At 51.7% G+C, this 9,867-nt stretch overlaps 2 protein-coding genes across 2 annotated transcripts; both read left to right on the top strand.

Moving 5' to 3' along the window:
- Positions 1-1,631: 1,631 nt before the first annotated feature.
- On the top strand, positions 1,632-6,587 carry srsf3b (serine and arginine rich splicing factor 3b). Its single transcript, XM_069153583.1, has 6 exons — positions 1,632-1,753; positions 2,876-3,086; positions 3,340-3,480; positions 5,293-5,331; positions 5,748-5,834; positions 5,920-6,587. Exons 2-6 carry the CDS (start codon positions 2,884-2,886, stop codon positions 5,945-5,947), a joined length of 498 nt encoding a protein of 165 aa, XP_069009684.1. The 5' UTR covers positions 1,632-1,753; positions 2,876-2,883; the 3' UTR covers positions 5,948-6,587.
- A 591-nt stretch (positions 6,588-7,178) lies between these two features.
- On the top strand, positions 7,179-9,710 carry LOC138200671 (S-antigen protein-like). The gene is made up of 2 exons (XM_069153546.1): positions 7,179-7,275; positions 8,042-9,710. The coding sequence occupies exon 2, from the start codon at positions 8,951-8,953 to the stop codon at positions 9,665-9,667; it is 717 nt and encodes a 238-aa protein (XP_069009647.1). The 5' UTR covers positions 7,179-7,275; positions 8,042-8,950; the 3' UTR covers positions 9,668-9,710.
- The last annotated feature ends 157 nt before the right edge of the window (positions 9,711-9,867 follow it).

The raw sequence follows: 9,867 nt of genomic DNA, 5'->3' as shown, positions 1-9,867 counted from the left end.
CCTTCTCCTCCTCCCCCCTCTCCTTCTCCTCCACCTTCTCCTTCTCCTCCTCCCCCCTCTCCCTTCCTCCTCCCCTCTCCTCCCCCCTCTCCTTCTCCTCCTCCCCCCTCTCCTTCTCCTCCCCCCTCTCCTTCTCCTCCTCCCCCCTCTCCCTTCCTCCTCCCCTCTCCTCCTCCCCCCTCTCCTTCTCCTTCTCCTCCTCCCCCCCTCTCCTTCTCCTCCTCCCCCTCTCCTTCTCCTCCTCCCCTCTCCTCCCCCTCTCTTTCTCCCCCCCTCTCCTCCTCCTCCTCCCCTCTCCCCTTCTCCCCCTCCCCCCTCTCCTCCCCCCCTCTCCTTCTTCTCTCCCCTCCCCTTCTCCTCCTTCTCCCCCCTCCCCCCTCTCCTCCTCCTCCTCCCTCTCCTCCTCCTCCCCCTCTCCTTCTCCTCCTCCTCCCCCCTCTCCTCCTCCCCTCTCCTCCCCCCTCTCCTTCTCCTCCTCCCCCTCCCCTTCTCCTCCTTCTCCCCCTTCCCTCCCCTCCTCTCCTCCTCCCCCCCCTCCCCTCCCCTCTCCTCCTCCTCTTCCCTCTCCTCCTCCTCCTCCTCCCCTCCCCCCTCCTCCTCCTCCTTCTCCTCCCCCCTCTCCTTCTCCTCCTCCTCCCCTCTCCTCCCCCTCTCCTCCTCCCCCCTCTCCCTTCCTCCTCCCCCTCCTCCTGCTCTCCTCCCCCCCTCTCCTCCTCCCCCCCTCCCCTCTCCTCCCCCCTCTCCTTCTCCCCCTGCCCCCTCTCCTCCTCCCCCCTCCCATCTCCTCCTCCTCCCCCTCCCTCCCCTTTCCTCCTCCTCCCCCTCTCCCTTCCCCTCCCCCCTCTCCTTCTCCTCCTCCCCCCCTCCCTCCCCTCTCCTCCTCCTCCCCCCTCTCCCTTCCCCCTCCCCCCTCTCCTTCTCCTCCTCCCCCCTCTCCCTTCCTCCTCCCCCTCCTCCTGCTCTCCTCCCCCCTCTCCTTCTCCTCCTCCCCCCTCCCCTCTCCTCCCCCCTCTCCTTCTCCCCCTGCCCCCTCTCCTCCTCCCCCCTCTCCTTCTCCTCCTCCCCCTCCCCTTCTCCTCCTTCTCCCCCTCCCCTCCCCTCCTCCTCCCCCCTCCCCTCCCCCTCTCCTTCTCCCCCCTCCCATCTCCTCCTCCTCCCCCTCCCTCCCCTTTCCTCCTCCTCCCCCTCTCCCTTCCCCCTCCCCCCTTCTCCCCCTGCCCCCTCTCCTCCTCCCCCCTCCCATCTCCTCCTCCTCCCCCTCCCTCCCCTTTCCTCCTCCTCCCCCTCTCCCTTCCCCCTCCCCCCTCTCCTTCTCCTCCTCCCCCCCCTCCCTCCCCTCTCCTCCTCCTCCCCCCTCTCCCTTCCCCCCCCTTCTCCTCCTCCCCCCTCTCCCTTCCTCCTCCCCCCTCCCCTTCTCCTCCTTCTCCCCCTCTCCTCCTCCTCCCCCTCTCCTTCTCCTCCTCCTCCCCCTCCCTCCCCTTTCCTCCTCCTCCCCCTCTCCCTTCCCCCCCCTTCTCCTCCTCCCCCCTCTCCCTTCCCCCTCCCCCCTCTCCTTCTCCTTCTCCTCCTCCCCCTCCCCTCTCCTCCCCCCTCTCCTCCCCCTCCCCTCTCCTCCCCCTCCCCTCCCCCCCCGGATCAACATCCTGGTCACCGACCAGACGAACGTATTTTCCGTCACGCCATTTTCCATCGAGGACCGAGAGCGAACCACCGGGACACCCGCCGAGAACCGGATCTGTAACTGCATCTCACGGTAGAGTTCATCTTAAAGTACCGACCAGGAAGTCACACCGAGGCGCTCACGGAGCGTCGTGTGAGTCCGACGTAACGCGGCCGGTTCGTGTGTCTGCTGCCGGCGCGCCGCCTCGCCGAGGCCGCGGGGAGCCGACGGCCATCTTAGCTGCCCGGGAATAGCTTTTAGCTATCGTTAGCTTCGAAACACGATCCGGTGCCGACCGCGAAACAACATTTATAAAAGGCGGTTTAACGGAAACGTTACCGAGAACCGTTCAGTTTAGTTTCGGAGATTATTTCAGCCATAAGAGGAGTGAGCTGGTAGCGAGCGTGTGCACAGCGTGTTTTTGCTAAGCTAAGCTACCGTTCGGCTTCGTGCCGACGAGGTAGGCCGCCGACGGTAGGCCGGCAGGCCGCGGACGGTAGGACGGCAGGCCGCCGACGGTAGGACGGTAGGACGGCAGGCCGCGGACGGTAGGACGGTAGGACGGCAGGCCGCCGACGGCAGGACGGCAGGCCGCGGACGGTAGGACGGCAGGCCGCCGACGGCAGGACGGCAGGCCGCCGACGGTAGGACGGCAGGCCGCCGACGGCAGGACGGCAGGCCGCCGACGGTAGGACGGCAGGCCGCCGACGGCAGGACGGCAGGCCGCGGACGGTAGGCCGGCAGGCCGCGGACGGTAGGCCGGTAGGCCGGTAGGCCGCCGACGGTAGGACGGTAGGCCGGTAGGCCGCCGACGGTAGGACGGTAGGCCGGTAGGCCGCCGACGGTAGGCCGGTAGGCCGCCGACGGGCTTCTGTTCGCCAATAGTTTCCAGGAAAGATCGTGATTTTTGATGCAAAGTTGGTTCAGTAACAGAAAATGTAATTTGACGGTTTTGGATGATTATTTATTTGGATGTTTTCTGGAAGATGTGTTGAAGACGTATTTTACTGAAATGTGGAGCACCGATGCTCGTTTTCACTGCACATGCGCAGTAAAGCAGTGTTTGAACTAATGGGAGCTTTTCCAGTTTGAAACACAACCATGATGCAACCTGTTAGTTTTCTACCCTGTAAAGAAGGTGTCTTTGTTTTAACTGGAAACGACATGCTGCTCATTCACCAAGTCTCTTCGTCCCCATGTCCTCCCCATGTCCAGGTCCAGTCATGCATCGTGATTGTCCCCTCGACTGTAAAGTCTACGTTGGAAACTTGGGCAACAATGGGAACAAGACGGAGCTGGAGCGGTCCTTCGGCTACTACGGGCCCCTCCGCAGCGTCTGGGTCGCCAGGAACCCGCCCGGCTTCGCCTTCGTAGAGTTTGAAGATCCCAGAGACGCAACTGATGCTGTACGAGAGCTGGATGGAAGGTACCGCCATCATCATCGCCATCATCATCATCACCATCACCATAATATTAATCAGTGATTTAAAAGATGTCACAGACTCAGACAGGAAGTTCCCCAGCTGACTGCTAAAACCTGCTGACCTTCAGTGGTGAGCGGTGACTCTGGGACGGCTGCAGAGTCCTGCCCGACGATCTGACCGTGTTCTGAGTGACAGCTGTCAGAAGATGCGTCTCGCTTCGACTTCGGCGTCTCACGGCGGCTGCTTGTTTTCCAGGACGCTGTGTGGTTGCCGGGTGCGAGTGGAGCTGTCCAACGGGGAGAAGCGTAGCCGCACCCGGGGCGCTCCCCCTTCGTGGAGCCGGCGTCCTCGAGACCGAGACGACTACAGGAGGCGCAGCCCGCCACCTCGGCGAAGGTGACCTACATGTTGTTGTTTGACGGCGGCCAGTAGCGACCGCGTTCAGTCTGCTCTGTGTCTTTGTGATGCAACTCTCGTACCCACCGTAGATTTGCCGGTAATGCTAATGGTGCTCCAGTTTAGGCATTTCTAGTTCTTGTGACCTTTTTATACATTTGTGACTGTTGCGATGTGTAAGGCTTGCAGTTTCATCTTCATTAACATTAAGGGTCATTTTCTGTAAGGAGCCGAGAAGATAGGCATTCATAACCAACTAATGAGATATGATGAGGAACTAGGACATGATGCTAGGTCATGTAAGGATGCCTGTCTATTGCAAAATGCATCTAAAATATGGCATGCAAAGCATAATTTCTGCTTTAGGCAGCAGTGCTTCTTTTGAAGTGCACATGTTTTTGTGCACTCTCAAAGGTTCTCCATTTGAGCTGCCTTACAGCAGCTGTAGGATGTGAAACAGGTCTAGGCAGCTCCTTTGTCGGATAAAGTGTAATCTGTTTAAATTTTGGGGGGATGAAATTGCGAAATGTGATGCAATTTTTTCTTTTTGTTTGAGGATGCTTTTTATTTTTCATCTATATTAATAAGAATGAAACCCGTTGCAGAGCCACCACCATGCCTCTTCTCACCACCCTCTGAGTCAATCAACTAGTCCTCTTTCAGCATCATGTGACTGCTGATCATCGTGCCCCAATCAGCTTGGCTGGTGCTGTCACATGACCCAGGCATGGCCAGTCGTCAGGTTGCACCAGGCCATTGGTTCCTCAGCATGCCGTTCTCAACCTCCTCCTCCTTCAACCTTAACCCAAACGGCAGCGGCCCACCTCACATTCCCGACCAATCAGCGTATTACGTTCCCAAAAGTCTACAACCTACCAGCAGCAGCCTTCGGCTAACCAATTAAAGCAGGAAAAAAAGCCACTGCAGCCCCCATCTGCCTGCCAGCTAATCACCTTGCAGCATCTGGCCAGTCCTATTCAGCCAATTCTACCTACCCGGCCGACAGTCTGCCTCCCTTTCGTCATATCTAGCTTGTTGAAAACCAAAAATACTAGTAAGTTTTCCTGCTTCATTCAGTACACTGCTGATTAGTTTTGAAAGTGAAGAAACAGCTGGTTTTAAAAAGGTTGTTCTTTTTTTTTTATTATTATTATTATTATTATTATTATTATTATTATTATTTGAATCATAAGTTTGTCATTTTGTCCTCCACCATTTCTGTAGTCCTTGTTTCAAAGGGGAATGGTCCAACATCAAATATCTGGAACGTCACGTTTCCAGAGATTTTGATGATAGATAACCATCTGATATGTCTGAGCAGAATAATGAAGTCACTCCAATCTGACCTCTTCTCAACCCCCAATGAGTGTAAATCTGTTTCTGTGCTGCTTTTAAGAGACCTTCTTCCCCCAAAGAGCAGTGGACCGTTTCATACAGATGGTGGCGCTGTGTGTTTTACTTCCAGTCCACAGTACCATGCTCACTCTTCTGCTAGTGTTATCTCACTTTGATTTTACATCACACTTCAATATGATCCACACGGGTGACTGTATGTGAAGGTGTGCACGGTGCTGTGGGACCGGTGAGCGTCTCCATCTGTACGAGCTCGGAGCGCTCAGTGACTTCTAGTTTCTGGTTGAGAAAATTGATTCCCTGGGAAAAAGTGTTTTTATGTTGAGTTACTGATATGTACAGGGAGGGTTTTTTTCTGAAGGAGCCCCATGTAAGAAAGAGAGTAACATAATGTGGCGCTCTAAAGGGCAGTCAGAGCTTCTGTCTGTGGTGTTAACATGTGAACTTCTCCCTGCACAGATCCCCACGCAGGAGGAGCTTCAGCCGCAGCCGTAGCAGGTACGTCTCCTCTGGGAGCATTTCACACAAACATGCTTATTAATGCTCAAATATGATGAGAAGGTTTTTTTCATTGATAAATTAACATTTTCTATAAAGATGACCCTTAAAATTGCCTCCAAACTTCAGGAAACCGCTGATCTAACCAGTTTATTAGGTACACCCAGCTAAAACTAAACCCTTTTTTTTATCTGAGCGTGTTTGGAGGGTTTTTATTACCACGTCAAAGGCAGCAGGCTGTGCTGCTGTTACACATTATAGTAACTCCACCAATGAATTGATCATAAATGGGTTTTTAGGAAAAAATATTCTTTACATTTCTGCATGAAATTTCATGGTGACCTAATGGAAATATGATGAGTGTCTGTTCTTTGAGTTTATTACGTATATGTGATGGGATGGTTTGTGTTTTTCAGGTCTTTCTCCAGAGACAGGAGGAGAGAGAGGTCCCTCTCCCGGGACAGGAACCATAAACCTTCGAGGTCCTTCTCTCGATCACGGAGGTACGGACGTCTCCTGAGCTTTGGACAGATAATTTCAGTCCTTTAATGTGACGTCATTAACTGTTTTTGTCCTGCTCCTCCACAGCCGCTCCAGGTCCAACGACAGGAAATAAAAGCCTGTCTGGTGTGAAGGGAGCCGGAGATGAACGGTTTCATGCCGTTTCATGTGATGGACTTCAAACATGACCGTGTGGTCATTTCTGCCTGTTTTCTTTCTTCTTCTTCTTTTTTTTAAACAGTCGAGCATTTTTAGTGTCCCCTCCCTTTTCTTATTGAGGTAACTGAGTGGTGGGCGTGTCCAGGTGTGACGCCTCACCTGTGTCACGGAAGCTACGTCTTGTCTCGCCGGTCCTGAAGAGTTGTACCGTCGCCTCGCATTCCAGTTCATCACTTAATCCTCTGAGCGTTTTGTCCATGAATGTACTGTGTAGTTTGACATCGTGACTAGTTCCTCAGTTTCACTGTGATTTTTTTTTTATTATTTTTTTTTTAAGAAAGGACCGGGAGATTCCCTCCTTTTGTAAAATCGGGTCTGTTTTCGACATGCTACTTTCTTCACACTGACGGTTTCCATCTGATGACAAAACAAAAAAAGGGGAAACCCCGTTCAAGATGTAGAACCTCGGCATCGATTAGAGAAAAAAAATAATGAACACAAGTCCAAGTTTAGTCGGTTAGGTTTTCCATTATTTTTTCTTTTGTTTGATACGATGTGAAAATGGTCTCAATTAAAACTGGTTGGTTTAAGAAAAAGACATTTGAGCACGTGTTTTATTCCTCTTTAGACTTTGTTATATTCTCTTAATATTGTGTTTGTTCTCTACAAGAAGGCGCTCCTTCAACATGCCAGTGAGCTCTGGTTCAGGTCATGAAAACGGGAGATTTTATTTGAGTCCACTGATCTGCAGGCTGAAACTTTGAGTCACAGGGTCATGCTTCACCTGGCGGTTCTGTTGAGATTCAGTCCATTTTAAATAATAGTATGTTTTCAGGTGATCAGCAGTGTTGCTGTCAGGAATCATAAATCCACTTTTAGATGTTTATAACTGTTTATTCTGTTGGGAACTTGTTCTGAAGATGTCGTGAACTGAACTTAAAGGAAATTCACATTTCAGGCAGCAAAAACTGAATTGAGAGATCGGATTTTCTTTTGAAAATGTAGTTTAAGATTCCTTGTTTCAGTTGACTAAAATGTGAAAATCTGCATCCTGTCACTGATGTTGAAAGTCTGGCTCGTGTGTGCGTCCGTCCGTCCACCTAACAAAAGCCTCACTGGTCTCAGGTCAGTCCGCCTTTATTCTCTGGAGCCAACAGTTGAGGTTCTGTGAACCGGGCTGACGGGCAGCGAGACGGTCGACAGGTTTCACCGCTGAGAGAAACAACAGCAACACAACAGTCTGCAGCTCAAAGAACAACGTCCATCAGGGAGGAGCGTTCGCAGGTCTGCATGTTCTCTGTTATTCTATTTAATCTGCCGAGTCATACAATCTCCCAGAAACACTCAGATATTACCAGATTCCAGACAATCTTTTCTACACAATTATAAAAAGATTTCTCTACTGACAATACTTCATGGTGAGATACATGTAAAAATAGCAATTTCATAAGATGATTTTTTTTTTCTTTGATATAAACACATAAATTCTGAGTATTATCAAATCAGATGAAAGATTTGGACAGCTAAAAATAGTCAATATTATTTATATATATGCTACAGTGCTGCATGTGACATTTGGACCCTTTTGGCTTTCACTTTTCATACTTTTAGTACATTTTGCTTCACATCTGGAGGTCATGAAGAAGTATTTGGATCTTAAAAGTAAAGTAGAAGTCCTGCATTTGAAACTGGTCCTTAAAGAAGAGCAAAATGTAAAAGGAGTATCACCTACAAAACACAAAGACTGGACTTGAAGAAAACTTGTTGTCCAAAATAATAGTGTTTTTTTTATGTTAAAATATTTGTAGATCAGGTATAAAGCCGAATATTTCCTTCTGAAATGTTAAGTAACAGACAGGAAATATAAAAGTAGTTACTGCAGATCTGTACCGAAGCACAGGAGCCTGTTTTAGTAAATATACTTTATTATTGTTTATTTGTGCATTCTGGTGTTTCTACTTTATATTAAGTGATATTTCTACTAGCAACCTGTTGTTCTCTCGTGGGAACGATCTGATAAACACAAACTGACATTTATTATTGATTTTAGAAAACGGGAGGAGGATGTTTCCGGATTCTGCTTCGCTCTGACATGCGCAGTAGCAGCCGGAGAGAGCCGCAGTGCCGAGCTCTGACATGCGCAGTGGGAGCTGGAGAGAGCCGCAGTGCCGAGCTCTGACATGCGCAGTGGGAGCTGGAGAGAGCCGCAGGGCCGGGCTCTGACATGCGCAGTAGCAGCCGGAGAGGGGAGCCGTGCCGAGCTCTGACATGCGCAGTAGCAGCCGGAGAGGGGAGCCGTGCTGGGCTCTGACATGCGCAGTAGCAGCCGGAGAGGGGAGCCGTGCTGGGCTGGTCCTGACCTGGAATTCCCTCCGTTCATATAGCTGACCTACTACTGAGCTAAGTTCACGTGTGCTCGTGTGTTTACCGTGGGAATTCCACGTGTCCCCCGGAGAGACTGCACGGGACCGGCGGCTCCCCGCCCACAGGAGTTTGATAGAAGTTCAGGCCAGTCCACATCTGGGAGAAGACCTGACAAGACCTGGAGACCTGAGAAGACCTGGAGAAGACCTGGAGAAAGGACCTGGAGAAGACCTGGAGAAAGGACCTGGAGAAGACCTGGAGAAATGACCTGGAGAAAGGACCTGGAGAAGACCTGGAGAAAGGACCTGGAGAAGACCTGGAGAAAGGACCTGGAGAAGACCTGGAGAAATGACCTGGAGAAAGGACCTGGAGAAGACCTGGAGAAAGGACCTGGAGAAGACCTGGAGAAAGGACCTGGAGAAATGACCTGGAGAAGACCTGGAGAAGACCTGGAGAAAGGACATGGAGAAGACCTGGAGAAAGGACCTGGAGAAGACCTGGAGAAAGGACCTGGAGAAGACCTGGAGAAAGGACCTGGAGAAATGACCTGGAGAAGACCTGGAGAAAGGACCTGGAGAAGACCTGGAGAAAGGACATGGAGAAGACCTGGAGAAAGGACCTGGAGAAGACCTGGAGAAATGACCTGGAGAAAGGACCTGGAGAAGACCTGGAGAAAGGACCTGGAGAAGACCTGGAGAAAGGACCTGGAGAAATGACCTGGAGAAGACCTGGAGAAGACCTGGAGAAAGGACATGGAGAAGACCTGGAGAAAGGACCTGGAGAAGACCTGGAGAAAGGACCTGGAGAAGACCTGGAGAAAGGACCTGGAGAAATGACCTGGAGAAGACCTGGAGAAAGGACCTGGAGAAGACCTGGAGAAAGGACATGGAGAAGACCTGGAGAAAGGACCTGGAGAAGACCTGAAGAAGACCTGGAGAAAGGACCTGGAGAAGACCTAGAGAAGACCTGGAGAAATGACCTGGAGAAAGGACCTGGAGAAAGGACCTGGAGAAAGGACCTGGAGAAGACCTGGAGAAAGGACCTGGAGAAGACCCGGAGAAGACCTGGAGAAAGGACCTGGAGAAAGGACCTGGAGAAGACCTGGAGAAAGGACCTGGAGAAAGGACCTGGAGAAGACCTGGAGAAAGGACCTGGAGAAGACCTAAGAAGACCTGGAGAAAGGACCTGGAGACGACCAGGAGAAAGGACCTGGAGAAGACCTGAAGAAGACCTGGAGAAAGGACCTGGAGAAGACCTGGAGAAAGGACCTGGAGAAGACCTGGAGAAAGGACCTGGACAAGACCTGGAGTAAAGACCTGGAGTAAAGACCTGGAGAAAAGACCTGGAGAAAGGACCTGGAGAAAGGACCTGGAGAAGACCTGGAGAAAGGACCTCGAGAAGACCTGGAGAAAGGACCTGGAGAAGACCTGGAGAAAAGACCTGAAGAAGACCTGGAGAAGACCTGGAGAAAGGACCTGGAGAAGACCTAAGAAGACCTGGAGAAAGGACCTG

Source organism: Embiotoca jacksoni, unplaced genomic scaffold (genome assembly GCF_022577435.1).
Source record: "Embiotoca jacksoni isolate LCO1_2020_lvr unplaced genomic scaffold, fEmbJac1.0.p SCAF_1, whole genome shotgun sequence".
In the NCBI taxonomy this organism is placed as follows: Eukaryota; Metazoa; Chordata; class Actinopteri; family Embiotocidae; genus Embiotoca; species Embiotoca jacksoni.
This window is presented reverse-complemented; position numbering and strand designations above follow the sequence as displayed.